General features: G+C 38.8%; 1 protein-coding gene across 2 annotated transcripts; it reads left to right on the forward strand.

The window, feature by feature from the left end:
• The first annotated feature begins 2,389 nt into the window (after positions 1 to 2,389).
• On the forward strand, positions 2,390 to 14,530 carry pign (phosphatidylinositol glycan anchor biosynthesis, class N). Of its 2 annotated transcripts, none has more exons than XM_037757574.1 (29): positions 2,390 to 2,681; positions 3,541 to 3,792; positions 3,963 to 4,084; positions 4,227 to 4,325; positions 4,553 to 4,659; positions 5,623 to 5,747; positions 5,863 to 5,993; positions 6,116 to 6,235; positions 6,490 to 6,530; positions 6,665 to 6,724; positions 6,926 to 7,018; positions 7,347 to 7,402; positions 7,807 to 7,885; positions 8,145 to 8,327; positions 8,448 to 8,587; positions 8,985 to 9,084; positions 9,283 to 9,375; positions 9,716 to 9,807; positions 10,204 to 10,309; positions 10,414 to 10,522; positions 10,745 to 10,847; positions 10,979 to 11,081; positions 11,677 to 11,763; positions 12,317 to 12,372; positions 12,782 to 12,857; positions 13,065 to 13,138; positions 13,594 to 13,636; positions 13,724 to 13,776; positions 13,962 to 14,530. In XM_037757574.1, exons 2-29 carry the CDS (start codon positions 3,566 to 3,568, stop codon positions 14,083 to 14,085), a joined length of 2,802 nt encoding a protein of 933 aa, XP_037613502.1. In that variant the 5' UTR covers positions 2,390 to 2,681; positions 3,541 to 3,565; the 3' UTR covers positions 14,086 to 14,530. The 2 variants fall into 2 exon arrangements, with proteins under 2 accessions (XP_037613502.1, XP_037613503.1); XM_037757575.1 differs by having other exon boundaries at positions 2,390 to 2,584.
• The last annotated feature ends 860 nt before the right edge of the window (positions 14,531 to 15,390 follow it).

A 15,390-nucleotide genomic window follows, 5' to 3' on the forward strand; every position in this document is an offset into this window, starting at 1 on the left:
AAGAGACAACCACAACAACAACACATAACAGATGTAACTCACACTCTGCCTTTTATTTGAAATACATAATTCATACGACACCTTCTCAAACATATATCTTATACTGTATATACTGTATATGTTCCTAATATTTATGTTCTTAATATGCCTGTATATATTCTTAATATGCCCTTGTGCAAAGTATTTCTTCTTTATAATTGTAATGTAAATGTAATATAACTTATTATTTTAATGGAGCTTCCCAGCAAAAGTATTTCACACATTTGTACCTGTACAACCGGCGTGACAATAAACATCTTGAATCTTGAATCTTGAATTTACTCCTCCACCTCATGTTTTTTGTTGTTGTTTTTTTACATTTATCCTTTGATATTGCAATATATTGTTATTAATTGTTTTTTATTTGTTTGTTTGTGTTATTGACACAACAAACATAAATTACTTATTTATTGTTTTCTTCCATTTACATGCATGTTCTTTTTAAATATCTTTATATTGTAATTTGCTTAATGAATTGTATATATGTATATATATGTTGTTTTTTTTGTTTTTTTTTACATTTATCCTTTGATATTGCAATATATTATTATTAATAGTTTTTTATTTGTTTGTTTATTTTATTGACACAACAAACAAATTAATTATTTATTGTTTTCTTCCATTTACATGCATGTTCTTTTTAAAATATATATATATTATAATTTGCTTAATAAATTGTATATATGTATATATATGTTTTTGTTTTTATTTTGTTCTTTTTTTATTTATTATTTATTATTGAATTGACGCTTTGGCAATATTGTTCACCTGACAGTCATGCCAATGTCAAATCATTTGACATCATTTGACTCGGCTCACCAAGAAGAGCCGGCTCTTTCGGCTCTCTTCATTTTACCACTTCTACCTTTTTATAATTCAGCCAATGTAGCTCTGTTTTGACCTATGATTAGTATGTGTGCACATATATCACTTAAATTATTCAATATAATTATACTAAACCTTATAATTTCCAGAATACCATCATTTTACATGCTGCTTTGTTTCCGACTATCACTCATCTTGTCTGCTATTCACGCACCGCACTTCTTTCTCTTTCTCTCCTCCTCTCCCTCCTGCTCTGTACCTGTAGACAGTCAGCACACCGTGCACCACCGCCCCTCCCTGCTTGATGGTATGATCCTTGTCTGTCATCACGGTCGCACGGACGTCATTAACACAACATTCAGTCACAGTCAGTGCATTGAGTGCCCATGGCGCGGAGAAAATTGGCATATCATTCTGCTATGAATTAATAAAAAAAAAAAAAAAACGTCTATCGGACAGGAGCTGGCTCTTATCGTTCACTTAAAAGAGCCGGCTCAAAGAGCCGACTCGTTCGTGACCGACACATCACTAGTGTTATCAGAGAACCACAAGCTGTGAACATTTCAAGTGAAACTGCACTGTGACCACAGTCTATGACTGTAACACATATATCTAGATCAGGGGTGCACACACTTTTTCAGCATGCGAGCTACTTATAAAATGACAAAGTCAAAATGATCTACCTACTATAAAAATGCAAAACATATATTTATTTATAAATATATTGAGTATTCTTTATATGTACAATATATGTTGGTGTACCTTGCATAACTGCATGAACCCATATTGTACAATATAACTCTGTACATTTTTTGTCATTACCTTACTCTGATGACTTGCACTGAATGGAATCAGCCAGGGAGTAGCTGCTGATAGCCAGCCTCAAGCACACTTCCAAATGATCATCAGTCAAGGTGGAACGGTATTTGGACTGAATAATCTTCATGTGGGAAAAGGCTGACTCGCATAAATAAGTGGAGCCGAATAATGCAGTCAAGGAGGTAGCACATTTCCTCATGTTGGGGTACTTTTCCTCTGTGAGGAAGTTCCAGAACTGTCCATGAGCCCTGGACTTAAGCTGAATGTCAGCTTGTAGTGTCAAAATCTCATCTTCCACTCCAGATGAGTTCAGGTGAAACAGTGTTGCAATTTGTTGGCTGACGTCTATTTAAAAAAAAAAAAAAAAAAATTTTTTTTTTTTTTTAATGCCATGCGATCTACCCACACTACCTTTGTGATCGACCGGTAGATCGCGATCGACGTATTGGGCACCCCTGATCTAGATAGTAAAACTAATTTTTTTAATTAGAAAGCGTGTTGAACATTTTAAATGAAAGCTCGCCGGGAAATAAATATTTTTTATTATTTTACATATATATATATATATTTTTTCAGTCCAAACATGTTTGTGCAATTGATTGTCAGAGTTGTATCAACACAATTCAGAAATAAACTCTGTTTAAAAAAGAAATACATATTTTAACTACAGTACCCAGAATGCACCTGCAAAAGGACACACGTCAACGTCAGTACCACAACAAGGAAGTGGATGCTCATGGTGGCTGAATTTATTGTGCTAATCTTCTTAGAAAGAGACGGCACAGGTGGTTTCGTAAAAGGACGCACTTAAAGATTACGTTGATCTCGTTTCGCACAAACAAAGCCCTTCATCTGTCGCGTTCTCTCGACTATCTACGAAGATAGAGTGGCACTAAATCAGGTGAATGGGGTGTTTGTAATGTAGATAGTTGCTGCTCTCATTCATTCATCAACAGAGACAGCGTCCCACCGTTTTAATGGGCAGATTCCACTGACAGGTAATACTTGTTGCATTGCCTAAAGTTGTAAGTGCCTCTCTCTCTTGTAAACATGCTTTAATGACTGCTGGCCCAATGGGTAACTTGTCATTGTATATATTAAAGGCATTATTTCTGCTCATATGGCTCATGGCATAAGGTGACAGAAGGATTACCCCTACCTACTAAGCAGTCTTTACATGGCACAAACTATGGCTTAAAGGTCCCATATCATGCTCATTTTCCAGTTCATATTTGTATTTTGTGTTTCTACTAGAACATGTTTACATGCTGTAATGTTAAAAAAAAAACTTCTATTTTCCTCATACTGTCTGCCTGAATATACCTGTATTTACCCTCTGCCTGAAACGCTCTGTTTTAGTGCATTTCAACGGAATTGCGTTGCTAGGGCCATGTTTACTTCCTGTCAGCTGATGTTATTTACATACACCGCAACAGGAAATAAACTGGAACACATTTAGAATGTTTATGTTTAAAACTGTGAAATTGTTTAAATATTGTATATTTGTGACATCACAAATGGACAGAAATCCTAACGGCTTGTTTTAAACACACAATTTATGAATATGGGCTGTGTGTGTGTTTCTCCGTATATTGAGCGTTTTGATAGTTTACCAGTATTTATATAGAACTTAAACCTGCTTTATGATATAAAAGACATGAAAATCAAACTTTTTTACAATATGGGACCTTTAACCCGTCTATAATATACTGAACCTTTCTAATACCTCCTTCTTTATTTGAACTAACCTCTTAATCCTTAACTGCATAACTTTATGTTTGTTCATATTTGCCCCAGTCATTTTAATCTTTATTTCTGTCTCTTATTCTTCTCCAGCCCCCCCTGGTTGTTCTGCAGACCCAGCTTGGTGTTGACACTCAAAATGAGGATGATCACCTTCCTCCTGGTTGGACTAATAGTCCACGTGGTCTTCTTCCTCTCTATCTTTGACATCTACTTCACCTCTCCCCTGGTTCACGGCATGACACCCCAGGTCACACCGCTGGCCCCCCCTGCCTCCAGACTGGTATTAGTGGTCGCCGATGGTCTCAGAGCCGACAGTCTCTTCACGCTCCTCCCGAACGGCTCATCCAGGGCCCCATACTTGAGGTTGGGAAACTGATGCAGAGTAGTGAGCTTCGATGTGGTGTGTCTGTCATGATTATTTTTGTTTTTGTGTATGTGTGAGACTGTTATTCGGGTCTTTTCTTCTTATGCTTCATAACTGCTTCATAACAGGTATTTGTGTGCACGTCTATGTGTGTGTTTCCCAATATCAGAGATGTGATTGAGGAAAGGGGTACCTGGGGTGTGTCACACACCCGCGTGCCCACTGAGTCGCGTCCCGGTCATGTTGCTCTCATCGCTGGCTTCTATGAGGATGTTAGTGCTGTTGCTAAAGGTAAGTGTACACTTGTGCATGTTGATACATAAAAGGCTTTTGTTTTTGACTCGTATACTTGTATTTGTGTCTGTGTGGGTGACTACTTTTGTGTCTGTTTGTGACTGCAAGTGCATTGACCTTTTTGTGTGTGTGTGTTCAGGGTGGAAGGAGAATCCTGTGGAGTTTGACTCAGTGTTTAATGAGACCAGGCACACCTGGTGCTGGGGCAGCCCTGATATTCTGCCAATGTTTGCTAAAGGTACACATGCACACACTCACTCACATTCACACGAACAACACAATCAGAACCGCCAGCCTAATCAATACAAAAAAAGCAAAAGGTCACAGATAAAGACTGTATCAAAGATCAGAAAATTTCAGCTTAGTTACTAATTTCTTTTTTTCCTCATCGTTACTGCTTAAATGTTTTGAATATTTTAAAATCCGTTTGTAATGAAAGCTCATTTCGTGCTGTGGTTCTTCCAGGTGCCAGTGGAGACCATGTGTATACCCACACATACCCAGCAGAGCAGGAAGACTTCGCCTCCACAGACGCCTCCAGGCTGGACAGCTGGGTGTTCACTCAAGTCAAAGTATGGTAGTGGAATTACTAATGATAATGATGAATGTTGTGATGAATCTGTTGATGAAAACAACCGATTAAAGGAACAGTGTGTAGCAATTAGGGGGCTTTATTGGCAGAAATGGAATATACTATTAATAAGTATGCTTTCTTTAGTGTATAATCTCCTGAAAATAATCAGGCTGCCATGTTTTTACAGTAGCCCAGAACAGACAAATTAAACACTGTTAACTTTTCCTGCTTGGGCCGGAGTCGATTACTCTCTCCAGAGCGTCAGCCACCAGGAAACAAGACACGGGAAGCCTCTGTTGGTCCTGAGTAGTTGTAGCATTTATTTCTGCACAAACTGCAACTTCCACTGTACATTCACTTGATTTTCTCAACGCTAAACTAACTCTGTCATCTGCTCCACTAGCTCATTTGTTTCTCACACACATTCGCCGCCGCTCTCTCTCTTGCTTCTCCACTCACTTACCACATACACACACTCCACGCACCGGCTCTGCTATTCTCCAAGTAACCTACACTACTCTTACAACAGGCTCAAGATGGGGGGCCATTCGCGTTGCTCGGTCACTGTAGTCCTCACACTCACTTGGCACGCGGGAGAGGATTAAATTGGTTGAAATCTGCAATCTAACCACTAGATGTCACTAAATCCTACACACTGCTCCTTTTAAGTCATAGAATTTTAGATAGATTATTTGCTTGTGTGCAATATTTTCCACTTTCATATTCATTGTCACTTAATTCAGCAAGGTTGGCAGGTTGTTTATTTACAATGTCATGTTTGTGTTATTTGTGGTCAAATAATGCATTTTCATGTCGCAAAATATGATGCCACGTGGAGTCATTACAATAGATTATAGTACGACTGATACAAGCTTTATTTGAAAATAGTGGTTGTGGGGATTTGCACATTGCCGTCTTCAATAAATCAATCAATCTATGTTTGTTTTTCTTTCTGCTCTAGTCATTCTTTCAGTCAGCAAAGTCTAACTCCAGTCTGAGGGCCAGTCTGCTTGAGGACAAGAATGTCCTCTTCCTGCATCTGCTGGGCATCGACACAAACGGACATGCTCACAGACCAATGTCACAGTAAGAGACATGTTATTAGGATTCTTGTTGTTTTCATTGCATTCCACATGACATAAAATTAAATTGACATCACCTAAGTAGTGGTATCTTTATCTTGTATTTGTCTTTTGTCAAGGGAGTACCTAGAAAACATCGGTCTAGTAGACACTGGTGTAGCTGAGATGGTGTCTATGGTAGAAGACTTCTTTGGTCACGATGGCAGAACGGCCTACGTGTTCACCTCTGATCACGGCATGACAAACTGGGGTAAGACTTTTGTTTGTGTATCCGTGTCTTTTTACTGTCTGCAATAAAAGAAAAAAAAAAAACCTGTTCTTCAGCATATTAATTCACTGGCGTCTTTTATCTCATCTGTTGTGTGTCTCCAGGTTCACACGGTGCAGGCCATCCTTCTGAGACTCTCACCCCTTTAGTGGTGTGGGGAGCCGGAGTTCATAATGCCCACAAAGTCACCGAACCCCAACTATACAACGATGGCTTCCTGCAAGGTGCTGAACTCATGTGCTGTGCTCACAGCTGCTCGCTTCAATGTCTCTCAAGCAGGTTTTTAGCTTCAGTTCAGTTTAGGATCCAGGTTCTCCTACACCCATTACATTCGTAATAAGTAATCTTTGTTATATTTAGACCAGAATTTATTCGCAAAAAAAAACAAGACAGTTCTCTTCCTTTTAATTTTTACACTATATGTTTTATTGAGTCTACATTGTTGATTCCTGTTTCTTATCCCTATTGTTTCTCTCAGATTGGAAACTGGAGCATCTTCGTAGAGTTGACGTCAATCAGGTAAAGACCCATGTCCATGTTACTTTTTAATGATGTCATTGTCTTCAATTATTACCCCTATATAAAATACATGACAGTAGAGATAGAACAACAGGTAGTAAATTGAAATATTGTTTATTGTTTTATTGTTGCAGGCAGATATCGCTCCTCTCATGGCTTCTCTCATCGGTTTGCCCTTCCCTGTTAACTCTGTCGTAAGTCCGGAGATAAACTATTGAAATATTCTAGTGTTTTTATTATCTTAGAAAGTTGTATGTTAAGTTTTTTCACGGCATCATTAAAGTTGTCGAAAATGGATTTTGAATGTACACTCCAATGGCTGCCTGTGAAAATCAATTATTTAACAGAAGTTATGTGCCCACACATCTTCATCTTGTGTATTTGTGTCTCTTCAGGGTGTGTTACCTCTTCTCTACCTCAACAACAGTGACCACTTCAAGGCAGAGAGCATGTACACAAATGCTATTCAAGTACTGGAGCAGTACAAGGTATGAGAGCATTCAACTCTGCTGTTACTGACATGCTGATCATTAGTATGCAAACAATCACTCGTCACTTCATTGTTGAACTTAAATAAATATGCAGGTATTAATGATAATACATTAGTAACAATATTGTCAGTTGAAGTTATACTAATGTTGATATTATTAGATATCTCCAGTACTTAATTATTTGATTAATAACAATAACTTTAAACACTGTGTCATTTTTCTCTTCTGAGTTGTGGTAAGCCTTTTGCTGCACATGTCTTGTAATATAGTAATTTGGTTACCGGTATATAAATCTATGGTGACTGAGCTATATATGTTTTTATAGATGAAAATGACCCAGAAAAAGGAGACCACCTTGTCTTTTCTCTTCACCCCATACCAGTAAGTACAATTGACTTGTAACAACAGTGAATACGTGGATTAATAACTTTACTTTTCCTTTGTTGTGTGTTCAGTTTTTTTTAAGAAAAAAAAAAAAAAAAATGTACCAAGGGATTCTGTCATGTACAAAGTGTGGAGATAATTCTTAATTCTATACTATATTTACTATTCATAACTCATCTAATTATTGTCAGTAAGAACATTAACCAGGTGGTAAATGCTGAGGTTCTCCATTGCTGTCCTATGCAAAGAATAAGCAGGGCAATGCAATGTAGATGTTGTTGTGGTTGTGTAAATATGAAGCCAAATGAAGCATGCTTTATTTGGTCAACATATTTCAGACCACATTTGAATGCAATTTCTCTCACTCTGTCTTTAATGCTTTGTCTCACTTGTTATCCCAGAATACTCACTGAGTCCAAACAAGCAGAATTCATCCGCAGTGCCAGAATACTGATTCAGCTGGAGAAGTATGATGATGCTGTGAGTATTTTGGAGAAAGAAAGTCTGCAACTTGTAGGTAAAAGACCAATGTTGCAGCAAACTGGAGTGTAGTACTCTGCTAATGTTGCAGTAGAAAACAATGCTGTCTACATCAACAAACCTACGCATGCCTCGTTGAAGTTTGAATGATGATGAGTTTTTGTTGCTTTACATTCCTTGCTGATTAATCTTCTCCATGGCATATTTGCTTTTTGCTAAAGCACTCCCTTTCATTTTCTTCTCGTCTGTCTTTTGTCAGATCTCTCTGTGCCGCTCTCTGATATCCCACGCTCTGGAGGGCCTGGCCTACTACCACACCTATGACCGGTTCTTCCTGGGCTGCAGTGTGGTGCTGGGATTTGTAGGCTGGACCTCATATGTTGTCCTAGTCATACTGAAGACTCATGCCAGCCTCGACAGACACCCCAGTCTCCTCAAACAGGTCAGGGCATACACTATAATCCCTCTTTACTTGCCTCTCCTTTCACCAAGACAAGTTTATGAATATTGAATGTCTTATTAAATTAAATTTTTCTGGTGTTGCTTCCGTATATGTGCACAGATACCCAGCCGTACCCTGGCGAAGCTGTGTGTGTGTGTGACAGTGGTGATCACCGGGTTCCTGCTTATCCAAAGGAGCCCTATCACCTACTATATTTACTGCCTGCTGCCTGTCCCTGTATGGTACTCCGTCCTTAAAGAGTGAGTAAAACACACACTTTTAGAGTATGTAAAATAGATAAAAACATGAAACACATGCACACATACATCACAGTCTAATAATCGAACATGTGTATAGTTCCTGCAACATCCACACACAGCCACAGGATGTCAGCAAATATCAAAAACACATCAATGGAGATATTCAACAATCAATGGATATAGCAGCTTTTCATTGGGTGTAATTTACCTCACACATACTTGTTCGTGCACGTCTGGCACAGCTGCAGTGAAGTGCTAATTAGATCCTTTGAAGTGGTGTTGTATCCATTCATGTTTCTCCTCTGTAAATGGATGAAAGGATGGGTCTTTGCAGTTTTTCTTTCTTTTTTCTCCCTTTCACCACAGGAAAAATAATCTCATTAATGATCCATTTTAGGTGTGGAACTCTTTTTGATTTGGTTCGCTCGGCTCCCTCTCTGCCGCTGTGGAAGTGTTTGGGCTATTTTGTGCTGGTGGCGTTTGGGATCGAGCTACTGGTAGGAGTCTTTAATGTTCTTCTAATGTACAGTTTGAGGCATATTTCTGCTTCAGTACACTCATACAGCTTTACTTATAAGCCTTTAGTTTACCTCTACATACAGTACATATTACAAGTTGTTCACAATGTATACTCATTATGTGCAGTATGAGGTTATTCTGGAACATGGATGACAATATCCCTTTGCTGCCCCCAGGTGGTGAGTTTCTTCCATCGCGCCATGCTGACTGTGGGCCTGGCTGTCCTCTCTCTCTGGCCCTTCCTTTCGGGACTTTTTGGCAAGGCCAAGGTAACGACATTACGGATCACCGCTCCGGCACTCACATTATTGTACACAAGGAAAAGTCATGGTATTTGAATACTTCCACGCCTGAAAAGGTTATTGAAAAATGATGTGTCACGAAGTTTTAGGAACACAAGGTTCAGTTGCCTTCAAATGAAGCGTGACCACAGTAGCAACATTTCCTGTTCACAGAAGTCTCGACTGATGGATTTTTAGCTACCAAATGGACAAATTAGTGTTTTTATCAAGAAAACCCCACTACTGCCAGATAAATACCTAGTTAGTTAAATTATGAAATTGCATCTGTATCTAACCATGTGAACCAATTTTCTCTGTCTATGTGTAGTTCCGTTCAGTGAGCTGGTGTCTGGGCTGTCTGTGTCTGGCTGCTTTCCCCCTGATGCCTGTTGTGGGCAGAGAGCCTAACATACATCTGGTGTGAGTGCTTCCTCTATTTGCTTACATTTATCAGAAAGTTTACCACGGCGTCACGCCATCGGCCCAAAACTCAAAATTCAAATTATGATCAGTCAGTTACAAGGAAATATCTATATTTTTTTTTTATCTCTACATCATCATAGAGCGGGGGAAATTTAGCTGGAAATCATTTACAGTGGTAAATGACACTTTCACAAGCTAAGCAGGACTTTCAATAACAAGAAAACTGAATATGTTGCGTGAAATGGAGGAGTCAGAGACAGAGAATCTCAATCACACATACTGCTAATTAACCTCAGCATCTGTACTCAGCATACAATGTGCAAAATGAAGCTGTACTGTATGTCACAAATATGTCTGTAATAATAACATTACATATGATGTTTGTTTGCTCAGCACCTGCGCAGGTCTACTCACTCTCTTCACTTCAGCCTGTTACCTCTGGTCATCACGGCGGAGAACACCACTGCACCTTGGTGATAGACAGCAGTTTGTCACCCAGGTAACTACAGTACATGTCATGGTGTGTGTGTGTGTGTGTGTGTGTCATTGTGCTTGTGTCATTGCATTTTCTAAATATAAATGATTACTTGTCAAACGCCACAGATGCTCCACGTGGCAGTGTGTGCGTACGTGCCGTCCCTCACGCACTCCAGCCTGCAGCAGAAACAGGGCCTGCCACTTCTTAATCAGATCATCAGCTGGACCACATTAGGTAGGTGGGTGCGAGTGAGCACCAGATACTTGTGACCTATGCATGTTCAACGCCTTCGAAGATTATAATCGTATTTATGTTCAATTTTTTAAATATTGATCAGATATTTTAAATTATTCCTGGCTAGATCCCATCTCATTATGGTTAAATGTCACATCCTGTACTATACCCCTCTGGCTGTTAAGATCCAGCACACGTCACCTGTCTCTTGTCTTTTCTCAGCATCTTCCATGCTGGTTCCATTATTGAGCTCTTCACGTCTTTTCCACCGACTCCTCAGCATATTCCTGTCTCTCACAGCCACATACCTACTGCTCAGCACCGGGTAAGACGAGAATATTACACACACACATCATGCAGCTGCACTAACACGTCAAATTACGTCTCGTGTAGAGTTTTATCATCACGGCGAAGCTACGATATGATCAAATTTCTAATGTTTTTTCTCCCATCCAGGTCAGAGGCACTGTTCCCCCCTGTGTTGTCTTGGTTGATGTTTGTGTGGATCAACATTGAACAGGAAGCTATGCTCGCTCAGGGTGTCTCTAGCAGACAAGAGGTAAAACCTTTCACTGTATGTTTCCAAGCTTAGATTTTGTAGAGCAGCGTAAACTACATGCGAATTTCAATAGACAAATGTGTGTCTGTTTATTCTACTGTACGCTTCTAAGGAATTTAGATAACATCTACTGCTATTTCACACACACATGTTTATCTAATCTATACATGTTTTTTTTTTTTGTTTTTTTTTACGAAAATCTGGTAAATGTTATCAGCTGTATAACAACCACATTTCCTGTTGGCATGTGCAGTCACAGTTTGTTTGATCTTGTATAGGCATATGTTCACCTATTTATGCAGATTTTATATGTATTCTTGAGCCTCTACTTATCTGGTCTGAAGTTTTCTAGTGTTCACATTTATCTACTACTCACTCTTTTTAATGGCAGTTTCTTAATCAAACAAACAAGGGAAATCCCTACTCGTGATAACATACTGTAATCTGTGAAGTAGGCTTACATAAAGCTCTACATAATGTACATAAGGTCTGACTGATCGTTATCATGTGCGTGGGTGTGTCTGTGAATGGGTGTATGCACACGTGAATGGGCATGCTTTTGTGTGTGTGTGTGTGTGTGTGTATTTACTTTCAGCTCTCCACTATCGATTTCTCTGCAAACATCGACATCACCAAAATCCGACAACTGAAGTTGGATGACATCAGAAGATCTTATTTTTTTGTATCCTTGTCAGAGTATTTGCAACAGTGACATTAGCAGAAGCACAAAAAAAAAAAAAAACTGACACCAGTGTATTTGGAAGAAGTGCTTCTGTCTCAATGGAGTCTGCAGGTGTTTTTCAGACCCATAGACTATATATAAAGAAGAACGACGACGCGCTCTCCACTTGCTCCCACTGTACAGAACTGAAGACAAAATATCCCAGAAACGGGAGCTTCCATCTTGAGATTTTTACGTCATTTTGAGCCAGAGTCAGAAACATTTATTTGGCGTGTACTTTTTAGTTTGGCCCCTGTCCCATCCTCTAACATGGAGGGGGTGGGATTTATGACATATACTGTAGCCAGCCACCAGGGGGTTATCAAGATGATTCACTTTAGGGGAGCTGTCATGTTGTCCATCTTTATATACAGTCTATGTTCAAGCCAAATTATAAGCAATTAGATTATCTTTTAAAAAAGTAAAAATTATATTCTTTGATGTTTTGAAGTGTATAATTACAAACAATGAGCTGATTAGTTTAACACTGCTTCCTTGACTGCATTTTCTACAGGTATTTTTTATAATAACAGCTTTCTTCGGCACAGGAAACATAGCTTCCATTAACAGGTATGTAAGTCTTTGTATTTAAATATATATATGTATATATCCGTGTGTGGTAAATGGCAGGAAGTTGTGTTGGCTGGCTGTGCATGCCTGATATGAGACAGATTTATGACGTGTGCCATTTGCATACAGGCAGGAAATAAGTGATCTGTAAAAGAAAAACTGTAGACTCAGACTATAGACTCTCTGTGCATTGTGTGCACTATTTATACCAGCGTGTCTCTTGTGTAGTTATGCCTGCGTACTTTATGTGAGGTTGCCTACACTGTGTCACATACAGTATGTCACTTTGTACTGTAAAGAAATCTATGGAGCTATATCCCCGAGACAGATGTGTGCTCTGAATGAATGATTCTATATATTTTTCAGTCATCTGTATTCACTTCCTCTGTTTCTTTCTCCTTCTATCTAGTTTTGACCCAGCATCTGTTTATTGCTTCCTCACTGTCTTCAACCCCTTCATCATGGGAGGATTGATGATGTGGAAGGTACCATATTTTAAGCATTTCCTTTCTTTATGTTATCATAATCCCATTAGTCATAATTTATTGATACACCTGTCTGGGAAATATGCTGAAATATGTTTTTACTGCATTCTCAATTAATTATATTTCTCTGGACTTCTTCATTAAATCTTTATTTCTCTATCTCTATCTTTATATCTTTATTAATGTCTTGTCCTTTTTTTCTTCCAGGTTATCATTCCATTCATAATAGTAATGTGTACATTTGAGACCATCCAAGTTGCAACGCAGCTCTCATCAAGAAGGTAACTCCTTGCAGCAGCCTTCAAAATAAGACACTCAACTCATCTGCTATCGTAGCAGTGCAGTCACAAACGTTGATCGTTGATCTGATCTTCTCCGGTGGTTGTGGGACTGATGTATGGTACACCCAGTACACGTAAAAAAACACATATGCTTTTGGCGTCGGATCTACGATTGCCTCACAAACACTTGCCAACCAAAGGAAGCTTTTCATCTTGTCACGCTATACGCTTGCTTTTAGACTGAATTTGTGTCAGACATGGATCTTACACCATGAGTCCGCTCAAATAACGAAATAATGTTTCTTTTCTGTGGTTTCGTTGTGTGTGAAGAGGGCGTCAACCTACTGCCCATGCTGTACATGCAGTAAATATGTTGTGTATGTTTTAATATGAAAGGTTTTGCTTGTAACACTTCCCTTCCTCGGGTTCTTTTGTCTCTTGTTCTTCTTTTCCAGTTTGTTCCTCATTGTCCTGGTCATCTCCGACTTGATGGCTCTGGTAAGGCTGGTTGAAAGGTTGAATGTTGGGTTGAAGATACACTGTGATGTTCTTTTACAGTTTCTAACTCCCTCTTTCTCCCCTCAGCACTTCTTCTTCTTGGTGCAGGACTACGGCAGCTGGTTAGACATTGGCACAAGGTAAGTTAACTGCGAAATACACGGTTCTAAGTCTTAATGAATTACTAATTAGTAACTTGACTCCTATACACATTGTCCTTCCTCATTCCTTATGCCCTACTTTCAGACTCTCTTTTTAATGGTATCTGCGATGCGTACACTTTATACACATAAACATGTTCAACTTCTTTCTCTGTCTCTTTCAGTATTAGCCACTATGTGATAGTGATGTCAATGACCATCTTCCTGATGTTGCTCAGTGTGGCGACACACATTCTCACCTCACAAAGACTCATCCTGTGGTGGAAACCCAAGATGCACTTCCCCTAAATAAAGGTGTTTGTGTGCGCCTGTGCATTCACATTTACTAGTTAAACCAAATGGTTAGTACTTATTTGACTTATTTTTAGATATTTATTCATTAGCTTTTGCCTTATTGTGCCAGAGTTTGTTTATATAAGATATCGGATATTGTTTTAGGACTCAATATACTGTATAGTACTGTGCAAAAGTCCCACACCACTTTTGGAAATCCCCTCTTATATTGTATATCTGCGTGTTGCATCTCGGGGGATCTATTAGCAGAAATGAAATATAATATTCATAACTATGTTTTCATTAGTGTATAATCACCTGAATCTAGTGTGTTTTCGGTAGCTTAGAATGAGGCCTTCATATCTTCATAGGGAGCGGGTCCTCTTCACGGAGTCCGCCTTGTTCCTTCGCCATGTTGCTCTGCCATGTTGCCACAGTAACCCATAATGGACAAATCAAATACTGGCTCTATAGAGAGCTTTTTGCGTATTTATGTTACTTGAAGGCCAAAACTTGAGAATGTCTGTAAAGGGGAGACTTGTGAGTACCCTTAGAACCCATTTTTATTCACATATCGTGAGGTCAGAGGTCAAGGGACCCCTTTGAAAATGGCCATGCCAGTTTTTCCTTGCTAAAATTTTGTGTTTTGAGCATTATTTAGCCTCCTTCCTGACAAGCTAGTATGACATGGTACCAATGGATTCATTAGGTTTTTCTAGTTTGATATGATGTATGCGTATCTTCACTCTAACTTTAAAACTGAGCCCACTACACACTAAAAACCACAAGTTGCGTTAATGCGTTAAGAAATTAGTGGCATTAAAACAAATTTACGTTATTACGTTATTATCGCGTTAACTTTGACAGCCCTATTTCAAACATTAGTACATTGCAAATAAGACAAGAAAGATCCATAATTTTGGTGTTGGGTAAGCTTGTATGTAAAGAAAAATGAAGCATTTGAGAAACACTTCCTGCTTAGATGGTTTTAATAGGACATTTTCCAGAGTGGCCTAAGACTTTTGCACAGTTCTGTTTGCACTGTATTATTTTGTACACTCAGTCGCTGTTCCAACATCATTGTTTTTACATGAATCATTGATGAATTGACTAAGGCCACTTGAATATTTGACTTTAAACTCTGCCTTTGCCAAGGGGGCTGATTTATGATCCAGCAAAGAAAGCTAACTTGATAACTCTTTAAGTATGTAACTATTATTTCCTGTGAAGCTGCCTAAAACATGTCATTGTGTATAAGGGAAAGGGAGTTGTTTTTATTTATTGTGACTGTTTGTACCAATAAAACTAAAGGGGTGGAAT

This window comes from Sebastes umbrosus, chromosome 21, assembly GCF_015220745.1.
Source record: "Sebastes umbrosus isolate fSebUmb1 chromosome 21, fSebUmb1.pri, whole genome shotgun sequence".
Lineage (NCBI taxonomy): Eukaryota > Metazoa > Chordata > Actinopteri > Perciformes > Sebastidae > Sebastes > Sebastes umbrosus.

Bases quoted from the DNA above. Each gene is read 5' to 3' on its own strand.
- pign (XM_037757574.1), top strand. From the start codon at position 3,566: ATGAGGATGATCACCTTCCTCCTGGTTGGACTAATAGTCCACGTGGTC. The intron at 7,403-7,806 runs GTAAGTACAATT...TTGTTATCCCAG, and splicing joins TTTCTCTTCACCCCATACCA to AATACTCACTGAGTCCAAAC. The intron at 10,523-10,744 runs GTAGGTGGGTGC...GTCTTTTCTCAG, and splicing joins CATCAGCTGGACCACATTAG to CATCTTCCATGCTGGTTCCA.